At 44.9% G+C, this 26,964-nt stretch overlaps 1 protein-coding gene across 4 annotated transcripts; it reads left to right on the top strand.

Moving 5' to 3' along the window:
• The first annotated feature begins 8 nt into the window (after positions 1-8).
• TRAF3IP2 (TRAF3 interacting protein 2) lies at positions 9-26,123 on the top strand. 4 transcript variants are annotated; one of them, XR_009418069.1, is made up of 10 exons: positions 9-190; positions 7,292-7,376; positions 7,618-8,367; positions 11,387-11,576; positions 13,782-13,957; positions 15,371-15,459; positions 17,150-17,213; positions 19,460-19,576; positions 20,679-20,753; positions 25,516-25,660. XR_009418069.1 is itself a non-coding variant. In XM_059468304.1 (10 exons), exons 2-10 carry the CDS (start codon positions 7,361-7,363, stop codon positions 25,660-25,662), a joined length of 1,629 nt encoding a protein of 542 aa, XP_059324287.1. In that variant the 5' UTR covers positions 9-190; positions 7,292-7,360; the 3' UTR covers positions 25,663-26,123. The 4 variants fall into 4 exon arrangements, 3 of the variants coding, with proteins under 3 accessions (XP_059324287.1, XP_059324289.1, XP_059324290.1); XM_059468304.1 differs by having other exon boundaries at positions 17,150-17,218; positions 25,516-26,123; XM_059468306.1 differs by lacking the exons at positions 9-190; positions 7,292-7,376; positions 7,618-8,367; positions 11,387-11,576 and adding an exon at positions 11,774-11,885 and having other exon boundaries at positions 17,150-17,218; positions 25,516-26,123.
• The last annotated feature ends 841 nt before the right edge of the window (positions 26,124-26,964 follow it).

Genomic DNA, 26,964 nt, shown 5'->3' on the forward strand with positions numbered 1-26,964 from the left:
TCCTGCTGCAGAGCCAGTTCTGCCGCTCACCTGGGAGAGGCTGGCAGGCAGGCAGGGAGGGTGTCGTAAAAGGAGGGAAAGCCGCCCGGCCGGCTGAGGAAGGAGCCCCGGGCGCGGCGGGGAGCGCGGGAGGCGCGCAGCCCTTTCGCTCTCCCGGGGCAGCCCAGCGCGAAGCTCCCTCGCCCGCAAGGTAAGAAGTGCCGGAGGTGCCGCCTCTCTCGGCCCCCGCCTGCCCTCAGCTGCTGACCCGCGCCGGGCTCTCGCTGGGGCTTCTTTTCCCCCCTCAAATCGCTGTCTCGCTCGCTTTCTTCCCCCTCTCTCGTGTCATGAGAGCCCGACTCTCACAGATGGTTGCAACATGTTTCAGCCATTTCGCTGCAGTTTGTTTTGTTTGCTGGTTCTTGTTCTTTTATTATTTTTTTTTTAATCAGGAGGGGTTTGGGGTAAACGCTGGGGACGGACACGCCTGGTGTCGAAATGTTGTCCTGCCTATTTACGTAGTTGCCTGGCAATGACTGGCGGCCGGGCCTGATCCCGATCCCGCCCTGCCCGGCTCTGCAGGCTCAAGGTGGTGTGTTGGCCGATGGCCCTTTCCCTCTCCCTTTCCCTCTCCTTCTCCTTTTTCCTTCCCGTCCCCGTCTGTGAGGGAGAGGTGGCTGCAAGGTGTGAAGGAAACAGAATCACACATCGTTTTTCTCTCGTCCTCTCTATACCCTTGGCACAGAAACACGTGGAAGCAAGGTGGTGGTATTTTTGTTAGGATAAAATCAGCCATATAAAACCTGCTCCCATTTCACCCAGTTTCAGGATACAGGTTTTGTAGGGTTAGCACTGGCTGGGCACCGAGATTGGCACATCTGGGCTCACTGGTCCTCAACCACCACCAGCGGCCCTGAGACCAGAAATCCCCATTTCCTGCAAGCCCTGGGTGGGTCAAGGCCTGGACTTGCCACACCAGTGCCCCACCATGACCAGATGTTGCTGTGACACCCATGGTGGGTGATTCCAGAGACAGGGATGCGAGGGGCATGGGCGGCTGGGCCAGGGTGGGCAGGTGGCTGCCTGTGGTGCTGCTGCCTGCAATGCCATCAGCCTCTGAAGCTGACCTTGCCCTTGCAGAGTGCTGGTAGTGTATGGAAGCATGCTGTATTTTTCATTTTTTTATTTTCCAATGGAGTTGAGTTTTCTTTCTGTTTTCCTAAGGCAGGAAGCAAGACATGTGCAGTGTCTGTCAGTGCCCCCCACCGCCAGCAGTGGCTTTTGAAGTGTGGCAGAGGGTACATGTCTGAAGGATACACACATTTCTGCACGTTTCACGACTGCAAGCGAGCGAGGCTGTTCTCACGCCAGCTGAGGGAGACACGTCAGGTCCCGCAGGCTTCCCTCAGCCTCCCGCTGCCCACGCACCACGCTGCAGAGCAGCCTGGGGGTGGGAGAGACATCAGCCCTGTGAAATACCAGGGGCTCTTCGGGAACCAGAGCCTTCAGTGTAAGGCATGAAGCTGTACTGAAGAAATTGAGGCTTCTCAGAGTAATCCCCTCATCCCACCCCATTGAGTCAGCCCCAGTTTTCTTAAAGGAGTTTTGGATGTTCCAGCGCTATGGAACATCCCAGACTTGGGGTTCTTAAGTGCCTGTGAGAGTTTTTTCAGCACCAGAAATGGGTAGGAAGTAGCCTCTGGAAAACAATCACATTTTTAAGGATACTGAAGATAATTGTAGATGTTTTCATATTTCACAAAGTTTAGAAAACTGCCTATATCTGAGATGCCTGTTTGGATCTTGCTAGAGGGTGACACTAGTTTCTTACTGCATACTGCCCAGCATTCCTTCAACATATATATTGATGTCTACACTAAAAAGGCAAAAAAATATCAGCTCTGCTCTAGCCTTTGCACCATGGATTGTCCAGTGAAGCAGCATTAGTGCTGCAAAAGAGAATGTGATGTTTGCCATGCAGACATGATTTGAGGTATATTCTTCTGGCACACGTAGATTTTTCTGCCGTGGCTTCAGAAAATACATGAGAGCAACCATATAGCCAGAGGAACATTGTTTCCTTATTATTTTTCTAATTTTTCCAGAAGTCATAAAAATAAGCATTACCTGCCCTAGAGAGCTAAAAGTCTGGGGTAGGAATGTGACATGTTGTCTTGGTCTTTGCTGTGGAGGGTACCCAAGGGAGAGGGTCAGCGTCCGTGATGACAGCAGCTGAAATTATCACAGTGAAGTGCAAAACTCTGAAGCTTGGATTTCCTTGGCAGTGCTTATTTAAGTTGTAGACCCAAACCAGTTCCCACATTTGCACTTGCTCCTCCTGTAAAGATTTCCCTCTGGGATTTTTTGAGGAAAGTTGTGTTTAGTGTTTCTGTAGAGAGAGCAGCACTTAGAGCAAGTGTTCTTGCACACATACATTCATCTCACCCCATGGCAACAGCATTCCTTGGGATCTCAGCATGTGCATTCTCACAGCAGCGTGCAGATTCTGCATCCACTTACTCCCATCCTGCAGATGGATATCAGCAGCACCAGGGAGCTCAAGGGATTCAGCCAAAGTACACAGGAATTGTTTGGAAATCAAGAAATACCTGTCTGTCCCCACCCCTTGTGATCTCAGCTTTGCCTTAATCTCTACCCATGCCATTTCAGAAATGCTGTGACTGGCAAATAAAAGCCTTGTCCTTGTGTCTTGTGCACCAGGGAAGGTGAGGTTTCTTTCTCATCCTAATGTTTTCTGTTTTAACAAGGTAGACAAATAAAACTTTGATCAAAAGAGCAAAAATATTTTCCCCCTCTCCAGAAGCAGCAGAGAGCACAACCATGCTCATGTTGCAGTCTCTCTCTCTGTTCATGACAGAAGGTTTCTAATCAAAAGCAGATAGATGGTTAGTGTGTGTGTTTTGGGACAGCGCATCCTGACAAGTCTTCCTGCTGGAAAACAGATGAAATAAATACCTGATGGATTTTGCAATCAGCTGCAAGAAAACAGCACAGATGAGCTAAGCCCAACACCCTTCCCCTTGTCCCCTTGCCTCTGTGGGAGGATTTTTAGGGGACTTTGGCCATTGCTTCAAACTTGGGTGCTCAGGCCGTGCTGCAGAAGAATTTGCTCCCCTTCATTTATGCTCTCCCTGCAGGTTTCCAGGAATGGCCATGGCCAGCAGCAGCTGGATGTAAGCAGGATTTCTGGGTGGCGTCCCCTGTCTCCCTGGCAGAAGCTCTCTGGGTGTGGGAAGCCTCCCAAGGAAGCTGGAAGGGGGGTTCTTCTCAGGAGCTTTAATCACTGAGCACCCACCCACAAAGGTTATTTGCTGAATTAATGCACATTGCAGAACTGGGTGTATAAGGAGAGGAAGGAAAAAGAGTGGTGTAAGGAGTTCCCTTGACATTTTTGGGAGCAGTCCAGGCTCTGTCCCTCTAGGAAGGGCCTCCTTACTTTATTACAGGCAGAAATACATGCAGTGGCTCCAGCTGGTTATCAGTAATCTCCTGAATAGTCAGAGGTGCAGGGGGGATATTAAATTCTTGACATTTTCTGGCAATATCATGAACTGACTTGGAACTGCAGTGTCTTTCCAAATGAGGCTGGGCACGATCTCTGCTCTGCAGCAGCCTCTGTGCCAGAGAAGGGATCAGGCTACAGGTTTCTGAGGGTATTTCAGTATGCTGAAGCATTCCTTTCCTCTACTTCTTCAACATAGGAGACCAAGCAGGTAATTTTTCTGCCCTATGCCTAACTGTATTGGCAGGATAAACTAACTAGAAAAGTCAAAGGAAGCAAAATGAAACTCAGCAGCACAAGGCATCATAAAATACAGGGATAATGGGCTCTTTTGGGTCTTTTTCCAAAAGCCAAGAATCTTCAGCTGAGCAAAAACAGCACCCTGAAGTACTGCTTTTGGAGGAGGATGTTTTTTAAATAATCTGTTATATTTCCAGTAGTGTGGGGATTTCTCTTGGGAATTCCCATCCACATGCCACTGCCAGCATTGCTTAAAAGATGTTCAGCATGTCCTGGGGTTAATTTATCCCGGGGGCCATTGCTACAGACAGAGCTCTGCTGTTGTAACAGCTTCTCTCTCCAGCCAGGGCTACTGAGGGAGGAGGAGGAGGAGGAGGATGAAGTCACTTTTCCTACTTTTTTAATGCCAAAGCCCTCATCCCCTTGGTGCCTCCTACCTTGATCCTGTGAGAGCAGGGGCTGTGCGTGGGTGTCAAAGCTCAGCTTTTGCTTACACCCCGCAGCATGGTCTAAGCAAAAACCTATCTAAAAAACCTAGAATTTTTTGCAGGTAAAAATATAAGCTATCAAATTAGTTGTGTCTTCTCTCTGACCAAATTATTTCACTCAGGTATTTGGAGTAATTTTTTGAGGTCATGTTACACAGGAAGGAAATAAGGCTGCCTTTAAAATATTAAGTTGATTAGGGAGATAAAGAGGCATTTATCCATTCAGAGTTTAATAGTAAAGACATTTTTGAAATATTCTGAAGCAAGATGTTTGAAGAGTTTAGTGGCTGATGATTTGTGATAACAATTTATTAGAATCCTAATATCCCTTCTCCAAAAGGCAGATTAAATACATTAAATAACAAACTTTAGGAAAGCAAACCTGAAGTTTTCTTGCCCATGTTGTCCCTTTTATTAGATTCATGCAGTTCATTTCATAGATAGTCTGATGTTAGCAATGGAACTAAAAAAAAAAAACCAAGAACTTTGGAGGTTGTAGCCTCCAAAGGAATTTAGTGACTTTTAACTCTCATCTGACACCCAATCCAAAACCTACAGAAGTCAATAGAAAGATTTCCATTTACTTCATTGAGCTCTGGATTGAGATTTCAGTTTCTCCACAGAAATCTGTTCTTCTTGGCATGGTGCTAAACTGAAGGCTATTGAATATAGAGGATCCGAATTCAAAGTGTTTTCTAGTATTTTCACCCAGGTACTTCAGAGACCATCAAAACAGCATCTTGGTGCATGAAGCATTGCAAATTTGTTTCTGAAGGGTCAAGTTTGTATATTTGGTAAGGATTATATTGAATAGAGGCATGATCAGACAATGCATGTGGCCTGCAAGGTGGAGCTGTACCCCAGTGCTCAGCTGAGTTGTGCTTTGTGAACACCAGGGTGAATTTTGCACAAGAAACCAGTTAACTGGAGATGCTCAGAGAGGGAATAAGAGATTGCAGTGTGATTTGTGCTGCTGGAGTGCAGTCATTCACTTTATGACCAAACCTACAGAGATATCCTCACGTTGAAGCATGTCTGAGCAGGCACTTCAAGGCCAGCTGATCCAAGGGTCAGATTTACAAAACTGTTGAGGTAAGCAGAAGACAGATGCTTTGCAGGGCATTTGACACCTCTCCTTCCCAGGTACTTCTCTGTCAGGGGACCACTCAGCAGCTTTACAGCCTGGCTGGTGTAAATCTGACTGTGCTGTGCTGCCCTGGTGAGTCACCACCCCAGGGCAGTCATCATTTAAACTGACTGTGACCAAAGGTCCCAGGCAAAGGACACTTGGCCACCCCTGCACAGCATCAAGTTCCTGACAGCGGTGTGAGAGCTCCAGGTTTTCTCTTTCCCGTCACCTCAGTTATGCCTGTTGGAAAACCAGGACTCAGCGGGCTTGGCTGATGTTTGTGACCCGGTGTAGAGGAAAAGGGGTGCAAATCTCAGGGAGAGATGAGATGGTGGTGAGCTGACTGTCAGCCTTTCCAGCCGGGTGCTGCTTTGGCACCAGACCCAGCTCGCTCGTGCAGGGGCTGCAGCTGTCAGAGCAGCAGCAGCAGCAGCAGCGTGTGTGCTGTGCTCGTGCAGCTAATCGCTGCTCTGAGGACTTGCCTACATGGGAAAATTCACCAGTGTAATTATCCCACTGTAATTATCCCAGGATAACTCTCCCTGTGGATGTGCTTAATATAACATAGGCTATGTATGAATATATGGCAAATCTTCTGCACAGATGGGGTTTAAGTTACATAGAGGAGGAATGTTTACATTGCAGCCCAGCAGCAAAGCACAGTTTATATCCTACTTCCCGGCAAATGTTACACCCAGAATTTTCTGTGCCAGAGGTACTTTCAGGGGGAAGTATGTATCATTTGATCTGATCAGCAAAAATGAAAAGCCTCGACCTTGCCCTGTAAACATGGGGCACAACATTTGCTTTTACAGAATCACTGTGGAAGCCAGGGTAAAGGCTGGGAAGCTGCTTGGTACCTCTCTGTGATCCTGTTCAACTCTTTTTTATAGAGTGATCATGTAAATTTGTTGTTCATTTGACTTTTTTGTTCAAAACATTGTGACTGAAGTTGGGAGAAACCCTTGGATCTCTAAAAGTTCTTCAAATACATTGTGATTTTGACTTTTTATACCAGGCTTTCAGGCCAGATTCTTTCAACAAATGTTGTCATTCCCATTGCTTGAGTGCTTAGCTCCCTCTCCTCTGATAACTCTCCTACTTGGGATTTTAACTTCTTCAGTCTGATATAAGGTGAATGGCTGGGGAAATGATGAGCACCAAGCGTGTTTTTCTATACTCCATGGTAAAGAAGAGAATTTGCTGGGAGGAAGCTGAGCTGCACCCTGTAAGAGGATGAAGGTAGCTGCACTTCCTGCTCAGCATTTACCCATCACTGCTGCTGTCATCCTAACTTGGGGTGAAGCAGAGGTGTCCATCATCTGGAGTCACTTGGCCAGATCAAATTTACTGGGATGGCAGTCCCAAAAGAAAGTGATAATTTTGTTTTAGGCCCAAGTCAGTTCTGAAGGAAAGAGGAAAAAAATCCAACCAATAACTAATCTCTCTAAATTATCTTTTAATTTTCAACAATTCAAAATAATGAGAGTCATGTGATGGTAGAGTGGAAGAAATGGTACAATAAATTAAGCAGCAGCACTTGGAAACAAGATTTCGAGTTGAAATTACTCAGCTAGGTGTGTCATAAAGTCTAGATCCGGCGCATCAGCTGTTATTAGAAGGTCAGGAGTAAAATAATTGCAAGTGGTTGTGTTGCCTGAATTATGCCTAAACCAAACCTCCAGACCTAAGTCTGATCTACTGACAGGTACCAGAATTACTTCTGAGAGACAGTTCATCTGCTTTTGTCCCCCTCCAGTGTCAGCGGGAACAGTAGGTTTCAGAAATCCCATAAAAACATTTGATTTGCGCAACACAATTTCCAAAACTTAAACTGCTGTTTCTTTTCCAGCATCTGAGATAGTTATTTTAGGATTCTTGCCCATGTGAAACAGTACCGTGTTCACAAGAGTCCTTTTTCTTGTTTTCCAGTTTGCTGAAAAATCCTGGCCTTGCAGTAAGGCAGCTGACTCACTTCCGGTTCAACGAAAAACTTTGGAAATGGCCTCTGTGTCAGGTTAGTCCAAATTATAACTCCCTACTAGCTTCACTCCAGCTAACCCTCTACTTTCTTGTTTTGCCAAAAGTCAGCCAGACCTTTCTTGCTGTTTTCTACCATCTTTTTAAAAAGCATTAAAGATTATAAAGAATACATATTGTTCTTCAGTATTCCAGCTCACAGTCAGTGAAGGATGACGGATGACATGATTTGACTGTGTGGCTGTCCATCTCCAGTGATACTTCTCTCAATTTTTCAGGCACTTTCGTGGGTCGAAGCATACCAGTCGAAGTAGATGAATCCCTGTCGTGGTCCCAGTTACCTGAACATGTCTTGGAAAAGGCGTTGCAGCCTTCCAGAGAGGATATGGAGGATGAGGAGGCCCAGAGCTCACATGTTGCTCGAACACCTCAGGCCCATCCCTCTAGCCTTTGCAGAGCACAAGCACATCATCATTCAGCACCGTCAGTGGAGCCAGACAGCAGCTTGTGGTCAAAATATACTGATCCTCGTGGAGGTGGACGCTCCTGTTCCCCTGGTGAATCAATATCAGGAGTATTTCCCTCGAAGACACATTCTATAGCTATGGACAAGCCAGGCATGCAGCCAAGATCGCAGCTTTCAGCTGACACCAGGCACAAGTCCAGTAAATCAGAGCAGATCTTGTCTGATGTTCCTGAGGACTCACTGGAGGAGAGCAGCCAAGGGAGTTCACAGTCACAGCAACCCTCAGGAAACAGACTCCTGACAGAGCTGGGGACTGTAGATACCGGGTACAACTCCCAGTTCCAAGACGTCATGGGCATCAGGCACCTGGAGCCCCCGTTACCGCTGGTGTCTGTGCTGAACCCCCAGGACCTCCCAGGACCACTGATCTCCAGAGAGTTTTTGGGACCTGAGCACCAGCAGTGCCCTGTGTGCCACCACTTGCCCCATCCCAACACGCCCTCGCAGGCCCTCGGCTGCCTCAGGCACGGCTGCCCGGCACAGCAGCCCCCGCCAGGCCCATGTGAGTAGCACCTCTTGCCCCACAGGAGGGTCTCTGTCTGTGTCTCAGCCATCGTTCACCAAGGGCGTGTTTCCAGCACAGCATGCAATTATTAAGCTCTTTAAACATCTAATTGCAGTCCATTTTACAGTTTCAGATTTTTAGGTTATGTGGCTTGACTCTCTGCTGCAAAACCTCTGAACCTCTTAAGTTAAAGAGGTCGCGGTTACTCATCGAGTGCAGGCGAATGATTTTGCTTAGAAACCAGCCTTTGTCGGTCACGCTGAGCATGCACAGCCTCTCCCTGCTGTTATTTCATATTCTAGTCATTTCCTTCCTCCTTGCATCAGTCATTCAGCAGTCTCCTATACCCACTCAATTACTGTTGTTTTCATAGATTTCCCTGCTCCCCCTTGGATCCCCAAAGTTGAGAATTTCCTGCCAGGATCAGGATGGGAGATTACCCTTGATCTCCATAAATAGTATCTCCCAGCACTATGACCAGACTCACCCATGTGTTTTATTTCTATGTGAAAAGAGCGTGACATCCATCATCCTAATTTTTTTTTCTGTTGTCAGCTGAAATGAAAGCTCATTACTTAAAATGGAGCCCTCTCAGCTGCTGGTGATTGTGTTGCTGAGCACTGATGTGACTCCCTCAATATGGGCGTTCTGGCTCTGGGAGACTACAGTGCAGTTTGCAGCCTGCTATTAATTAGTATTCCTTTTCAGTCTCTGAGATTTTTATCTGTTATGAAGTGAGCTTTGAACATTCAACAGCAATATCATTGTTTTAATATAATTTATATTACATTAGGCTCATGAGACCCTGACCTGTTTTGGACTGGCTTTGTAATAAAAAGCTGTAGGCCTGTTCTGATAAACCTTTTTTGTTTTTTAACCTTTTTTTGACTCCACAGCATTTATATTGCATCTGTTTAAGGAGTTTTGTCATTTCAGCTATGTGCTATAATTAGGTATATGAAATAGAAGGGTTTCAGAAACTCGGTTTCCAGCTCTGATTTTGCAACTCTGCAAAGGGGAAGGGGCTACAGATGGGCTTTCAACAACATCTACAGCTTAACATTTGGAAAATGTCCTCTGGTTTTCCTTTCCTACCTTCTCCTTTCAGTTCAGCTCTAAGCAGACAAAGAGCTGGTTGCACAACACCCCTCACTATTTACCTCAGTTTACCTCCTCCACAAGCAGGCATCGTGAGAAGTAGGACATTTACTGGATGAGGACATTTTGTTTGAAAGCAGAAACTCTAAAAGGCTTTCTTCAGAAAAATCACTACCATTCCAGCCATATCCAGAGGGCAAAAAGAGTAAAGTAAACTCAGATGGCTGGAGCAGATTTGGTCAGGACCAAGAAGCTGGCAACTGTACTCCCGTTTCTCACATGCCTGCTGCAGCGTAAATCACCTCCTGACAGCTCCGTGTGTCTCGGATAATTGTTGGGCAGTGGCAACCCACAACAAAGCTCTGCATCCCCCCTGGGGAATAGCAACTGTGCCTGGAGGCTCTAAGCTGGCTGGGGCACCTGCTATTTGAGATACAACAACAAAACTGCTTCTTGAAGTCAGAGAAATGTTCACAGCAATGCCGTGTGCCGGGGGCCATAATTTCAGTCTTTCAGGGATGTGGGGGTGTGTGGGCACACACGGCTGGCCACGCTGTGCTTTGAACTGTGGCTGCATCCAATACACTGTAGCAGCAGTCAGATCTAAAGGAAACTGGTGAAACATTGGCCTTAAAGCCTCCAAACCAAACCCAGTGTCCCAAATCCCTGTCACTTTCCTTAGAGCTGGTCATGAGGGATCCAGGAGGAAACCATATTGACTTGCAGTATGGTTCTCCCAGTCCCTTTCACCCTGTCCTGTTGCAAATAGTTAAGAGGGGGGTGGGAAAATCTCCTGAAACAATCTCAACAAATACAATGTTGCTGACTCACAATCATCAGGAATCTGTGTAATTATGGGGTTGGTTGGAGGGTTTTTTTCCTTTAGTGTTGGCTCCTGGAATTGGAGTATTCCATTAAAGCTTTGTTTGCTTGCTTAAAAAAAAAAAAGATAGATGGTCCTCATGGCTGCTAGGGAAAGGAAGGCATGACCCAAAAATAGCTAAAAGGATTTTAGAAACCAGTTTTGGGGGAAAAGAGCATTTGAGTACTGCAGCTTTTAGAGACAGCTCATAACACCGTAATCATGCAGTGCTAATAAGCCCTGCCAGGCTGGACTTTGATCTGCACACAGCAGCTTGGAAGTGCACAGAGCTGCTGCCTAATGAAAACCACAAGCAGAAAGACTGAGAGGAAAAAAAATTCCTTTTCCCCAGTTGGGAAACAAACAGCTTACATTGCTTTCTCTTTCAGTTTATGCCAACAGTTCCACTGTACAATAGTTATTAATCAGTATTATGTGTGGCTAGCAACAGTAAAGGTTTTCAGAATTACTTGAGCAAAATTATCACTTTGGGCTTCCCCTTCAGCCTCTTGGATGGCAACGGGAGCAGCAGCAAGTCCTTAAAACGTCACTTTGACAGAAAATTCACACAGGGTGAAGTAACAAACTAAGCAATTATTTTTCCTCTTTTCATTTACAATAATCACAGTCTGTTTAGCCTTAGTGTTGCAAACTGATTTGTTCCAGGATTTTGCATCTGCTTTCATGAGAACTTTGGGATGATTCATTTTCACAAGTCATTGCCAAAATGAAATTAAAAAAAAAAAAAAAAAAAACAACAAAAACACTGAAGCACAGTAAGAACAGGGACAAGGCAGCTCTGAATGTTTAACTGTCAGCTGTCCCAACAGCCCAGCCCCGAGCAGGGATCTGAACCCTGCCGTATGTGGATGGGAAATAGCAAGCTTCAGACTCCAAAACATTCCTTCATCTGGCTCCTTTCAGAGTGAGATACCTGCAAATGCCTCCAAACTGCTCAGTTTCCTGAGACATGCCTGGAAAGGAATAAACACAAACTGAGGCAAAAATGTGTTGGCTGAAATGATAGTTGCTGCCTTTATTTTCTCACCCTCCCAGATGGCAGAGCTCCTTACCAACATTTTGCTGAGCCATCACAACCACTTCCTCCTGTTCCTGGACCTTGCATGCGAGTTATCCGCCCGGCCCAGCAAGTCATCCCCAATTACTCAAACCTCCGTGCTCCCAAAGGCACTGGAGACCGACCACCCCAGAGGACGTGCTCCTCCCCTGGTCCTCCTCCATTCCCGTAAGTATGCCTGGCGGGGTGGGGGCTGTGGGAAGTGCAAGTTCCTCTGATCTGCTTTTGTGGGTTTTCAACCAGTAATTCTGAATCCTTGTACTGTGAGATGCTGGGTTGTTTTCTTTATTTGCTGTTGTACACCCAATGGGGGCCTGACCCTTTCCTAAAGGACTTCAAAGCCGGATACCTGATAGGTTGTCAGAGCACACCCTGAAATGCATGCCTTAAGGAAGATAAATGCTTGAAGGTTAAATGGATGAGGGGTTGAAAAATATCTACGTTGAAACCTTAGAGCTCTCCTGCTCACGGGCAAAGGTCAGTTTGGTGGCTTGCTGGGTGTTCAGCTTTACACTGTACCAGCCTGGGACAACTCAATCACTGGCTTCCAGTGACTTCCTTCTTACATCTTCTGTGGTGCAGAGAAAAAGAGAGGAAATCTCATCAGTTGCTGATATATCTCTGCACTGCAGTTTGCAGCCTTTTCTATGATTTTTCATAGCAAAATGCCTGGCACTTTTCATCCAGGGCTTTTTGACTAATATATTTTCAGATATTAATTACCAGGCCTTCGATTCTTATAAGTATCTCATTAGCAGATGGGAAATCCTATTCATGCAGGGGTTCCTTCAGACTCAGCTATCTAAAAACAAATTGAAGCTTCAGGTTTTGAGAATATCTGAAATCAGACTGTTTTTATTCAAGTGCCACAATACTTGTAGAGGTGTTAAACTTGCAGGCATCTGTGCTTGAAAATGTCCACTTACGTGACATGGTCTTGGCAGGGAACTGTGAGAATGGGCAGGACAAAAGAGGGCAGTCAGTTGAAATATCATTCTGCTCTGGCCTTTGAAAAATTTAGGACTGTAACAGAAAAGTGACAGCATGATCAGGGAGTGCCTGCAGCAGAGAGAATTGCACTGAAGGGTTTGTATGAAAATGTAAAAATATTGGGAAATGGTGGGTATTCTTTGCAGTAGTAAAGTTTAATACCAAACTTCTGATTTTTGGCACATATGTTAAATAAGGTGGAGTTTTGGGAAGATCTGTAACTTAGCCACCAGGTAGTGTTTTTTGTGGCCGTTGATGAGGCATGTGTTGCTTTTGTTAGTACTTTCTTTTGCTGAAAGAGATCCAGAATAGTCAGGATCTGTCCTGTGGCTGTGTGGCTGCTGCTTGCAGGCTGACTCCAGAAACAGCAGTTCTATGCTGGTAATGTTTGCCTATAGAGTATTTTGTAACAGAAAACATCTGCACCGAAATGAATAAACCAAATCTTAATGTGACAACAGAAAACATGCTGCGACCAGCCTGTCATCATTCATTTAAGGAAGGCTAAGGAAAAAAAGAGAGTGGTCTTGATTGACTAAGCATCATGGCTCTGTGGGGAAAAGCTCTCAGAGAAACCTAGAACTCATCCAGCAGATTCAACCCAGCAGATTGCAAGCACACCTCGCATAAAAATATCTATAGATTCACCTTCCCATTGACTTAAAATCCGAAGCCAAAGTGTAGGACAAGAACTGCTAAGCTTCCTAAAATCCTCCCTCTCTGTCTGTTTGCTACAATGGAGAAGACATTAGGCAAGGTTATTGCAGGTCTGGATTGCCAGTCACTGACATGAGAAACTCTTGCTTGGGTCTGCCATTGCTGGACAAGAAATTAACTTTGTTCCCTTTGGCAAAACACTGGGTTTGTCCAAGGCTGGAGGCCCTCCAGAGGTGGAGCTGGAGTGCCCTTGTAGACCCATTTTCCCAGTCTCCAGCTTTCTCTGAGCCTCTTGCACTGCACAGGACACCATGAGAGCATCTGAGGTGCCATGAAAGGTTCTTTAGATAATGGGAAGACATTACCCAAGGGCCACCCCGCTTCCGTATGTGCATAACAACTTCCATGACATGCCATTATTTCTCACTCAGAAACAGCCTTTGCTTCTGCTAATTGCAAACTGAACAGCTTTCAGCTATGATGTGCCTTACTTCCTGTGATTAATGTTTCCCCGATAAACTGCTTCTTGTGATGGCCTGTCACCAAGGTATCCATTCCAAAGACACTGTAATAACTAAGCAGATGTGCTGAGCCAAGCATTTCTGCAAGAACTTTTCATAGCTAATATGCAGATAAAGTTCTCAGTGTGTTATTAACAGGAGAAGAAATTCTGAATTTTGCCTAAAAATAAGTATTTTCCAAATCCTCCATTGCTTTTCTTTGTAGAAACCAGCTATACAACCAGCCACCCAATGGTCAGCTGCCCCCCAAGGCCTGTGGACCAGATGAAGCATGTGGTTGTCCTTCTGACAATTTTCCATCTCCAGCTGCTGTCCCAAGACCTCTCAGTAACCCTGCAGCCAGGGGAACTCTGAGAACCAGCAATCTGCCGGAGGAGTTGCGTAAGTGGTTAGCAAATTTGTTCTGTGCAAGATTTTACAACATGGTCCAACAGCTTTAGGTGGGAGAGCTCCAGAGTGGTGAAGGGGGGGAGGAGAAGGCAGGGGAAATGACACTAAGACAACAGGAAAAGAAAATACCGAGTGTCACCACATCTCTTGGGTGTGAGTGTCTGTGTTTGGTGGGATGGAATTACCCCATTGAATCCTGAAAACAGAGTGGTCATTAATTGTTTGTTATTTTGTTTACAAAAAGTAAATTCAGATTGTTTTCATGACTCCTTGCTAAACAGGATGTCCCTTTGAGGCAGGAGGGGCTGGAGCTTACAGTAAAAGACTAAAAACAAACAAAGCCTGAGGTATAAAGTGTTTCTGCCTGTCCCAAACCAGACAAATATGTTGAACCCTGACCTCAGTTTCTCCCTGAACTGGTGAGTTTGGAGAGGACTCTGGGACATGCTGAGGGCAGCACAGGCTCTGACTGACATGCTTCTATTGCCACCAGCACCACAGATGCATTCACCTTCCAACTCCTAGGGGAAAGTTAGGTTTCAGAAAAATTGCTTATTACTGAACGCCAGTCTGACTAGTACGTGAGATGTACCATTGCTAAGAACCCTCCACAGCTCTCCTGAGGTTTTGATTTTTCCTTTATTCTTCATTCTGCATATCACCTTTCAAATCCAGAGAGTCACACCTCTCTGGCCTGCAGGGGAGTGAGTGATGATACCAGATGCCACTCTTGGATAAACCCTACTTTATCAGTTAGTGTGTCCTAGATGGAGGAATTACTGGGTAAAACAGGGTCATCTGTGGTAGATGCACAGCTGGATTAGATCAGCCAGCTGCTTTACCTTGATGCAAAGCCATGAAAACCCCTCCCACAAGGGCAAGGGCATTGCTGTCACCAGCCATGCACCCTGCCTGCACAGGGTGTTAGTGCTGCTCCAAGGACAGGCAGTGTGACATGCATAAGGGCCCCTCCAGCTCTGTCATATCAGTGGGTCTGGGGAAAGCTGTGCTGGCTGCAGCCAGTGCAGGCAACTCCAGCTGTGGGTGAGAGCCCAGGCTCAGGTATGACCAAGCACGGGAGAAAGCAGCTCTGGCCACAGGGCAGGGGGAGCAGCAGAGGGATATATCCTCTACAGCTTGCCAGTAAGGCAGGAGGAGCTCAAATCTAGAGCAGGGCTTTGTGACAGGGGGTTGGTTTCAACACTGAGCCACTGCACTATCCCACATCCATTTTGTAAACAATCCAAAGAGACCTAAGTGGGCAGAACCTGCAGCGTGGTGGAGAAGGAGGGCTGTGACAGTCTCACCCTCTGTATGGTGTATTTAAAGGAGGGCTGTGACAGTCTCACCCCCTGAATGGTGTATTTAAATGTGTTATGTATTCATACAGACTCTCTCTCCCAGGCAAGGTCTTTATAACCTACTCGGTGGATACGGCAGTGGAGGTTATGAAATTTGTGAACTTCCTGTCTGTAAATGGATTTCAAACTGCTGTAAGTATTCCTTCCAGAAAAAAAATGGCTTTCAACCAGGGAAGAGGTTTTTTTAAAAAAAGCAGAAGCAATACACTGTCTATTTAAATGTTTTTCTGGTTATCATCACATTTTGTAGGCTAAAGAAGATACAGATAGGATGAACTAGCCTCGGTTTTGCAAGCTGTAACTTAAATGATCTGCCTCTTTGTTTGTTCTTCTTTTAACTGAATTTTGTGCTTTGAAATATGCTTTTATAATGATCCTGGAAAATTTCACTTAATGACACCAGATGGGCAATTAATATGAGGTTTTGTGAGCTATTCCATTAATATTGTCTCATATGTGATCTGTAATATCAGGATTACAAAAGGTCAATTTTATGTTCTTCCCATCCTACCTTTTATTTTCTCCAATGTTGTTATATCATTGATTCTTCTATATAGATGTGAGTAACTTTCTGCTAAAAAAGAACTAAAAGTAGATTCTAAAATTCACACAACTTAATGAAACAGCCTATCTCTTGGTTTTTTTTGCTTTGTTATACTTTTAAAAGGGATTCTGAAAATCATTGGCCTGAAAAGGTCTGTGTCATACTCTCTAATCCCATAAGCCATTCTGATTTTTACTGAATTTCTCATCAGTTTGCTTCATCTTAGAGGCCCACAGAGGCTCTAGGATTCAGTGTTCATCAAAATCTTGATTCATATTTTCTTATTTCAAGAGCATATGCTACCTGACCCCTCAACCTTCAGTCTTTGGCTCCAATTCAGGAAAGCATTTAAGCAAGTGGCTATCATTAAACTGAATGAGACTCAGTGGGGAGCTTTGCACATGCTTATTTATTTTCATGAATCAAAGATTTTTTTTACAGAGACTGCAATTATACTTCTCTCCAGCAGTTCTGTACTATGACCAATTCATAAGGAAGCTTCTGGGCACCATAGCTTTACAGAGTAGAAGGCTCATTAATAGCACCTTTGCTGGACAGGCAACACTTGGAGCCTGTTGCAGAGTAACAAATACAGCAAAATGGCCCCAAAGCAGGGAAACAAGTGGGCTCTCTGCATTCAGAAAGGGAAAAAGAAAGACTTGAGACATGAGAGCAGATCATGACTCTTATCTCAAAAACTTGGAGAAGTTAATAATTACTCCATTGGTCACAGTCACTGATTGCTGGTTCCTGGGTTTACTGGCTGTGCAGAGAAGCCAGCAGGGTTGGTCATATTCAGTCCTGTGAAGTCTGTCACTGAAGTCTGGGTAACTGCACCCGGTTATCAGTGACCTGGCTGACTTCCCACCACACACCCTGAATATTTAGTTCAATATGAAGCTAAAGCTTCCCACTCAGTAGACCCTTGCAGTCAGAAAATAGCAGGCATTTTCAGCTATACAGATGGAGAAGGTGGGCAGCACCTTGTTCTGTCCAGTAAAAAATGCCTGGGAGCTGGGCACTGGCAGGGCAGCCAGCCAAAGGGCCAGCTGAGTGAGAGCCCAAGGATGTGCCTGCAGCAGCCCCTCTCTGCCTGCTGCCTGTCCAGCTTGATTCAGACTGCATGAAAAGGGGAGATGTGCATGTTCACATTTTTTTTTCCTAAGGAAATTGGAAATGCTTGTCATAAACAAATAAAGGAGTAGGTGCTCTATCAGTGCTCTAAAATGGGGAGGAAAGGTGAAGGGATGCTCACTACAGACTTTCATTCTCTTGCAGATTGATATCTTTGAGGACACGGTACGAGGTATTGACATCATTAAGTGGATGGAGCGCTACCTAGGTGATGTATGTAAGGGCAATTTAACCTTGTTTATAGCAGAGGTGACCTGAGGAAAATGGTTGAATTATTCTAATACACAGCAAGGACAGAATGAAAATACAAGACCCTACTGTTGTCTTCCCTGCCCCTGTAGAAATGGCAGAGGTGTCACAGAGAGAGGCAAATCTCTCTCACATCTGTATCTGATGGTCCCAGAGCTCTTTCTTTAAGAAATGAAGGGCTAATCATGGCATTCTTGCAGAATTCTATTGCTGCCTGTTACATCCAGCCTGAAGCTGCCATTGGAAAAGTTATTCCTCCATCCCCTTCTTAAATAGTGGGGTTTAGCTGTGCTTGGTTACAATGATACCTGTATTTCATCCCAGGCTGCATAGTCATGGCTAATGTTCATCCCTCTTACCTGTATCTAAAACGCTGAAGGCTTCTTCTGGATAAACCATCCTACATTTAAACTGGAAATTGGTATTCTCTTGGTTGATGTATAGATTTGCTCTCATCACTTTGTATCTATCTAAGCAGTAAACCAGAGATTTATCTTGCTGCCAGTGCTGTTCCCTGCAGCAGCAACAACTTCCTCTGAAGGTCCCCTGAGCAGTGAGTGCACATCTCCTTTAGGATCAAGCCAGGTGGTTGGACTATACCAGCACAGCTGGGTGCAAACTGGCAATTCTGTCACTGGACAGGAGCCATCATGGGCTGCCTTGCTGAGTGTCCACTGGGTCTCTGACTCACTCTGGCCAGATCTCCATGGTTCAGGAACAGGATGACAGAAGTGCTGGACTCTCCTCCACCTGAGCAAGGAAACACAGCCATCTGAGGCAGCCCTACACAGGTTTCCTGCAGGTGTCCATGCAGGCAGGATACAACTGCATGCAGAGCCAGCCTGGGACCTCTGCCATGGAAATGCAGTCATGCCTACTGGGGCTTGCATCAGGACAAATTAGGCTGGGGCTCACTGTGTGTAATGTAGGTAATGAAACCAGAAGACAGGGTGACTTTGCTTTTGCCAAAAACATCATTAGCACTTAAAATACAAGCTGGCAGATCTCCTCTGGGACTTGTGCACAGTCAGTAAGAGAAACCAGTATGTGCAGAGAACAATCTCCTGCCTCCACCTGAGGACCCCAGAAAATTTGGTTTCTCTCACTGACCGTAGAGGCAGTTTCTAACTTCAAAACCCTTACATGTGTGTGGAGGAAGGGACTGCTTGGACACAAGCAGAGGAAAGTGTGCAACTGGGCATGTCTCTTGCAAACCCTCAACATCTGTAAGTGCTTACACACATGTCAAGCACAAGCAAAAGTAATTCAGGAGTATGTTGAACCAGTGAAAGGGATAATGGCTCCTTACCATATTTGACCCTATGGTGGGGCAGATTCTCTTGATACAGCACAGAAGGAAAGAGTTAATTACATGCCTGGCAGACTGTAAGATTCGGAAGCCTTACACAGGCTTCATGTGCTGGGGATGAAAGGCAGGCCCCAGGTAAACACAAGTAGGAAGCTTTCATCTGCTGCATTTCAACTGGCCTGCCATTAAGGAGGAGAGATGTTTCCCAGATATAAAGGATGGCCCCTCTCTGGAAACCTGAGCTCAGTGTGGGGCTGGGATTAAACAGGTCAGAGGCAGGATCTGGGCTGTCCTAGCAAGGCGGAGGAGCATTGCCTTCAGCCCATCATGACAGAGCTGCCAGGTACCCCTAAACCTGCCCAGCCCATCCACAACAGCCCCCCTCTCTACACAGCCACCTCTCTGCACACTTTGCCACTAAGATCAGCAAGAAAAGACATAATTTCTGCCACTGAGAGTCCTAGAAGTAGCTTCCACAGACCGCTGTCTTTAGCAGCTTTTTGTATAAAATACTTTAGATGACTAAAGAGGTGCACTTCTACATAAGCTGTTGGAAAACATTTGGGTCTGAATTTAAAGACAAAAGTTTTCTGTGTATGCACATAGACACTCTACACTGATAAAAAAGTAGCTTTTTATGACAGGGATTCCAAGTGTCAACTGGTAGCTGCTAATACATCTCTTGACATTTAGATTTTCTATATTGAGCTGTTGAGAAATAACGAGGAGAACGAGTGTGTGAGTTCTCCTGTATTTCCTGCCAGAATGAATGAGATCCTCTTGTGTTTGCCAGGAACACAAAGATCACTTAAAACACAAACTGGCAGATTTCCGATCTGCCTCTACCAAACACGCCACGTTTCTCAATTTCATGAAAGTGCTTTTTTCCCTAACAGAAGACCGTGATGATAATCATAGCAATCAGTCCAAAATACAAACAGGATGTGGAAGGGGCTGAATCCCAGCTGGACAGGGATGAACACGGCTTACATACTAAATACATCCACAGGATGGTAAGCAAGGACATGCTTTTGCTATTTTACAAAGACTGTCTCTTCTTCTCAAAAGACAAATCTGTCTCCAAATGGCAGGTTCTTTGCTTTGTTTTCCCTGATCCCCATAGTTAAACACCCCTCTTTGGAATTCATTAATCCTTCCTCTCATCAGCTCCGTATGCTCATTAACATCTGCTAAGAGGTTCAAAGAAGAAAAATCCTATTAAACATGCTCATCTTATTTCTTCATATTCTTTATTGTTCGCTGTTTTTCCCCTCCTTCACCTTCTTGAGCCCTTGTACAGCCTTGAGCACAATCTTATCTAACAGTGTCTGACCTTCCTCCTCTAAACCAGCCCCTGTTGCTTCAGCCATCCTGGAGCTGAGATCTTTTCTTAGGCAGCAATAGAGCTGACTGAAGGATGGAATTGCAAAGCAAAGGCCAGAGATGCAATGTGGGGCTCTTGGGGAGTGCAGAGAGGTGCCAGAGGACCAGACACCCATCTCCACAGCCTGTGACAGGATGTACATTTAGCCCAGAAGAGCCCATAGAGCCATGAAGCTGATCCTTTCTGCCTTGGTTTGCAGTTAGCTGCCTTTCTCAGCCTGTAACCCATCTGATCCCCCAGCTGGAATCTGCAGTCAGGTTTCTCAGAAGCTGAGCTCTCAGCAGTACCTTGCTGTCCATACCAGCCCTGGGATGCCTGTGTCCAGGGCCATGGGGAACAGGCTGGGCCCTGGCTCAGACGCAGACCTGGCCTCTGGCTGAAATCTTTCACCCATCTGTAGGCCAAACAGGGATGTTAGTCAAGTCAGGCTGCACCAGTTCGAGATGGATTTCATGGGATTGCACCTGCAGCTAAACTCACAATTATTTCACACCATGAAACTGAATTTTCAAGAAATGTTGACAGATCTTTCCTGTATCCTTTCTGTAGCAATGAAGAATTAGATTAAGTGGCCAAACCAAACAACACCGAGTCCACCAGCAATAGATCAACTCATTTAACAGAAGAGCAGTTTAAGTAAGCAAGGAATGTTTTTATACATAGGGTTCAGATGCATGCAGAGAAAAACTGTCGTGTTATTACAATAAAACTGGCTTTTTGTTCTGTTCTAGATGCAGATTGAATTTATACAGCAAGGAAGTATGAACTTCAGATTCATCCCTGTGCTTTTCCCAAATGCCAAAAAGGTAACATACATGCATGCTTATATACTTTCCACATGATTAAGTGCATATTATTTTGATCACAGTGCAGCAGATGGAATCTTAAAACCAAAACACAATTTCTTGGTTCTTAACAGCCTGCAAGTAATATTCAAAGCTTACAGGTTTATGTATTCCAGAGTTCATAGGTTTGTGTACATGCAAATAAAAAACATTTCATCCACAACATAAATCAGCGTATAAATGTATTTCTGATTATGAATGTACAGCTAAAACTCCAATTGCCTTGTGCACTGAAAGAATTTAAATGGAGAGGGGCAATCTATCCAGGAAGCACGCTTTTTATATTAACCCTTTTATAATTTATCCAAATGCAATGCTGATGAGTGAGATGGGCAGGATTTATGACTGATGTGAAGAGAGGGTCTGGAAGAGGGCGTGTTGAGAAAATAAAGAGTATAATAAATACTAAAGTACTAGGCTGTTTCTTGAACTGTGACGGGCCCATCAAAGGCAAACTAAGATTTTTTAGGACTTGCAATTTCATCTGCCCTCCTTACTTGTTTGGAAGATTCATTTAAGAATAAGAAATAAGTAATGCAACAGATTCCTATCTCTTCTACCTCACTCAGAAAATCTCTTGGATTTTTACAAAGACAAAAATATTAAAAAACTTCAGTTATAGTTTTCCCAATCTCCTGCATTGTATCCATGTTTACTTTGTATAACTAAATGCTTTGTGCACTGTTGGTTAGCTATCATGTTGCCCCTAGGTACAGCTGCATTTAAAAAAAAGTATAGTAAAATACATTATATTTCTTTGGGTGCCCAAATTTTCTATCATCAAAATTTAAACAATGTTGTCAATGGTTTAAATTTTATCAAAGCTGTGCAGTCCCACCACACTTGTGGATTTTAGTGGATTGAAGTTCTTTATTTAAGCAGAAATTTAAGGTCAGAAATTTGAAAATATGTCCCTGGGTTTGTAAATTATGTGAGGTCCTGTGGGTTGAACAGTACCTCTGGTATTTCATGTCATTCAGATCCCTTCCTGAAGGATCTCAGTCTGCTGCTTACCTTAAGTAAGTACCTGGAAGACAGCAATGGTGGGAACTGGGCAGGCCAAAGGCAGAGAAGCACTCAGCATTTTTTCAGCCAGGGTTTGATGGGGGAAAAGGGCTCCTGACCCTGGGGCTACTTGAGTGCCCACCATGTGAACAGACCACACAGTCTAGAGCCACATGGCACTTTAAGGGTTGCAGAGGAAAGTGTTCCAGGAGGCACTATAGCTGTCTTGGGGCTCTGAGACAGAACAGTAAGTTATGTTAGTAAGTTATGTTAATTTGGGCTCAACTTTATTTCTTAGAAGACTCTTTAGTGTATAACAGCAGTTCTCTCAGACAGTGGTCTGTGAGGGTTGGTTTATCCAGCTGCCTCTATCAAGGCATCAGGCTCCTGGAATCCTTCCTGTCCCTCCTCTGTAGTCCACATAACCCTTCAGTTTTTCAAGAAGTGCCTTTCTCATTAAATTATGCAGATCAGCATTTTCTACTGCTGTTAAGCTTTAGTCTCTTTCTCAGCATAATCCTTTGGTACATCACCTACCTTCATCTAGCTGCTTAATGATAATGTAACTGGGGACATCATGGGTGGAAGGAGAGCACCAGAGCCTGAACAAGTTGCAGTAATGAAGTCTGGAGGCAGTCAGAGGAAGTGAGGTACCTAAAAACCTGCCAAGTACATGGACAATTGGATGATGTTGGCAGGCAAATTACTTCAATTTTGTCTTTTTTGTACTGTCCTTTATACGTTCAAGTGTTAGCATAGCTGGCAGTGGAAAAAAGCAGAAAATTAGGATTTGGAGGTTTCATCTGGGGATGGGGCTATTAGATGAGTTAATCTCATACACAGCACATCATAAAGCACTGCTGGTATGTGAAAATTAGTCGACCTCCAACAGGAAGAGATCTGTGTGATCCAAGGAGCGTTCATTAGGAAACTGAATAATGAGGCGAGGAATGCGCAACAGACGGTTAAGGTGGAACTGGCATTTCCAGCTTCCAGTCCTACACTGCTAAAGGAAACATGGGTCTTGCTGGTTCAAGGTTTGCATCACAACAAACCACAGAAATGTGTCCTCCTCATCTGGAGGAATCTTAATGCTTTGGTCATCACCTGATGGCAGGAGATGTCAAACCATGCTCTGCTGTCACAGCCTGAACCCTCCTGTCCTCTACACCAATGCACTCTGCCCTATTCCTACCAGTTTGAACTGGGGAGTTATCAAATACTCTCCCTATGGCATAGAGAGAATTTCCTCTCAGCTCACAGATACACAGCCAGATTTTAAAAATGTAAAGGACAGAAACAATTTTCCCATTACTCCCACCTGCAGTGACAGATGCTGTTGTGTGGCAAGGAACAGCCCCTTTCTCACTCTGGGTAAAAACAGCAGCTAGAGCTACCCTTTACCCCTACACACCCTCCCTCAAGTTAAAACTATTGCCAGAGCTGATTCATGTCCAGGTGCTTTTTGCACTGACTTCATTATGGAGGGGATTAAACAAAACTGCACGAGCAGTTTTGGCAGCAAGGCACAGAGCTTGTCTCTGGATGAATAGCACCTCTCTCGTGATATCTCCCCACATGCTGATTTCTTACCTACTACACATTTCTCACACTAATTTCCATCTTAACTGAGTTACCCACGTGGACCTCTATCAAATGCATTTCTGCAGTCCAGACTGACTATATCTCCTGTATTTCCTTTGTAAAAAAATGTAGTTTCTTATCAAAGGTAGAGAAAGGGCTCATTTGGTAAAACCCCTGCCATATTTAATTGCATTTCCTTCTATAGCTCTTAACAAGATTTAGTAAAGAAACAAATTCCATGTAACAATGGTATGTATGTGCATGTAAACATAGTTATCTTTCTTTCTCCCAGTCACATTTGTCTCTTGGCCAATTCCAAAGAGCTTTGTCAAAGGAGTAAAATTCACAAAGATTAAAATCCCTTCCAATGCCAAAATAAAAAGACTAGCAGGTGGAGGCAAGAAGCCTTATTTTTGCTCCTACCAAAGGGAATGCTGTGGGATCTTACCCCTGTGCAGTGAGAAGTCCATCTGGAAGAACAACCTTCACTTAGGAGACCACTGACCAGAGCCTATCCTTTCTCAGCCACTGGAGAAAGAGGAAGGTCAGGTTTGATAGATACCTCTGCCAGTCACAAAGCTGCTTGTTCAGCAGCCTAGGTGAGTTCACACTAATGGATCTGTAGGTGCCTGTGTGACTCACCTCCTTCTTCCTATACATAAATCCTGTAGCTCTAACAGAGTGGCTGCATCAAGTACCACAAACTGCTCCCTGAGCAAGGAAAATGATGCAGCCTTGCTCCTACAGCTGTACAGGCCAAGGAAAAGACAGCCAATTTGAGAAGCAGGATCATGGCAATGAAAGGTTTGGACTGCAGCTAGGCTGTGTGCTGGCAGCAGGACGTGTGCAGCCCATGCCAGGGCATCCCCTGGCGAGGTGCCAGAGATGTGCATGCCAGCAGCTTTTTGCTCTGCCCTCATGGAGCTAGCTCCACTAGCTTGACAGGAACTGTGCTGCTCCTAACAGGGGCTATCTTGGGAAAACACTGCTAAATAAGAGGTCCAGGGACCAAGTGCTGGATGTCCTGGCTCCTCACGTTGCTTACCTGCTGTCTCATTTTGGCTAGGTTCTGGTGCCTCCAATTCCAAAATAAATCTCTGTCTTATGGTGACCATGAACTGGTTTTGGTCAAGGATCTGTTCCTTTGTTAATTACTGGTATTATAATAGCCCTTCACCCCAACATCCAGACTGTCCATATGGAAACCTCCCAAGGCTGTGGGAACATGGGAACATGAGGTCTGAGCAGGCTCATCTCCGTTAGCTGGCTGTCACTCTCCAGTGCCATGGTGGACCCAGCTTCATTATGTTAATGGGAATTAGCCAACCCCTGTGAAGAACTGCACCTTTTCCAGGGTGCAGGGATTGGTGGAAGTTTGACCCCGCTAATCTGGAGATGCATTAGTCTCTCCTCAAGCTCAGCATCAGCCTCAGCCTTCTGCTCAGTTGGTCAGAGCACACCGTGCTTGGTGAAGAAAGGTGCAAGGGGAGGGGGAGAGGGCTGCCAGCATGTGGAATGTTCCTGTGGTGTCCCAGGCTTTCCCTACTGGTCCTCATCCCAATATTGAACATGCTGTATGGATTCTTTAGCAGCTACTAAGGTGGCAGCCTTTCCTTGCTAGGAGCACTGAAATCTCTCCTCTCCCTCTCCCTCTCCTCTCCTCTCCTCTCCTCTCCTCTCCTCTCCTCTCCTCTCCTCTCCTCTCCTCTCCTCTCCTCTCCTCTCCTCTCCTCTCCTCTCCTCTCCTCTCCTCTCCTCTCCTCTCCTCTCCTCTCCTCTCCTCTCCTCTCCTCTCCTCTCTTCTCCTCTCCTCTCCTCTCCTCTCCTCTGTTTATTTTCACAAGCTTTTTGATGCTTGTCATTGACATCAGACTTCCTTTGAAACATGGTGAAATTAGCCAACGTGATGGCAGAAGAGAGACAGGCAAGCTGTGGGATCACACAAAGTTCATTTATTTAGGAACCCAAATACAATTCTGAAGCCAAATTAACATTTCTTGTTGTTACAGGAAGTGCCTAGAACAGACAGAATTAAATCTTCCCTGGCAGGGTGTGACGGAATCTGAAAGATTCTGGTAGAGATTCAGAAGGGTTTATGGGATTTAGCTTTTATTTTCCTTGTGTTTTCTTTCAGGAGCATGTGCCTACCTGGCTGCAGAACACTCACATTTACAGCTGGCCAAAGAACAAGAAGAACATCCTGTTGCGGCTGCTGCGGGAGGAGGAATACGTTGCCCCTCCAATAGGACCTTTACCAACACTCCAGGTTGTGCCGCTATGAACATTATAACTTCAAGCACACCACGAGTGGTTGTTAAAGGCTTGTTCCTGGCAGGGAGCCAACACTCTTCCAGATGGCTCTTTTTGATGACAGAAGACACTCTTTCTGCTAAAGGAGTTGGTTGTCTTGGGTTACTCAGGCTCAGCTTGTTCTCTACCATGTTAAACATCTATTTCCAAAACTGATGGGGCAGAACTCTCTTCTCTAGATTTTTTTAATAAGCTACAAATGGAAAGAATGCCCACTTTTATTTTAACATCTGGTTTCAACATATTCCTTTTATTAGTCATTATAGCAAACAAATACCAGAAATAATGTTGCAATAAGTGTAAAATAAAAATTACATCCTCCTTTTTGCTCAGGGTTTCTTTAAAGATATTCCTGCTCTGTATAGCAATATTGAACCATCAATTTGTATATACACTATTAAATATATTTGCCTTTTGTAAGGCAATCTTATATACCATGTCCACTTCTATTATTGCTGGGGACAATGGAGAAATGGGTTGGGTAAGGCAGATTTTCCTTAGCCTGTCTTGCATAAAGACAGGCACTTGTCATCTTCAATTAGAGGACTTTGAGATCTGGAATCTCTAGAGTTCCCTTTCCTTACACCTCCAGCCTGCTGCAGCAATAGTTCCCACAAGGAGAGCTAAATGCATGCCCACATGTATGCTGCCAATGCCATGGAACACTGCAGTGTTTTTTATGGCAGGCCTTCAGCCTCACTATTGCTCTTCAGCCCTTATTTAAAACAGAGCATGTCAAAGGACAATTGGCATTTGGGAAGCCAGCAATTGTTAAGAGAAAGAACATTGACTCCTACAACTTGCAGTATGCAGTATGGAACAATAAAGTAATCAAAGATGGAGGGCCACAGGGTGCTGGCCATCAGGATGGCTCAACAACATCACATCTGCTAAAATTAAACATATTTTAACAGACCACAAAAGCATGACTTTGGTGAGGGTTTTTTGTTTTTTAACAGCCTTGATCTTACTGAGGTAACAGTGGACCCTGTTGGCTTAAAATTCTGCAGCCCTTATTCTTTAGAGCAGTCATACCAATCCTCCCCAGCTTTCGTATTTGTCATGGAATGACCCAAACACAGCTTTATAAAAAAGTACATGTGTTTGGTAGCCTAAAAAGAAAATTAGCCCAGAAGTTGATACTCCTAGTACAGTATCCAAATTATTTAATTAGCTTTCCGTGGAGGTGGTGCCAGCATGGTGTGTTGATGTAGCACATGCTTTCTGGTGCTTATGGAGAAAAAATTAAGATTTTCCTTCAGCAGACTTGTGC

The sequence above is a fragment of the Ammospiza nelsoni genome, chromosome 3, assembly GCF_027579445.1.
Source record: "Ammospiza nelsoni isolate bAmmNel1 chromosome 3, bAmmNel1.pri, whole genome shotgun sequence".
Classification (NCBI taxonomy): Eukaryota; Metazoa; Chordata; class Aves; order Passeriformes; family Passerellidae; genus Ammospiza; species Ammospiza nelsoni.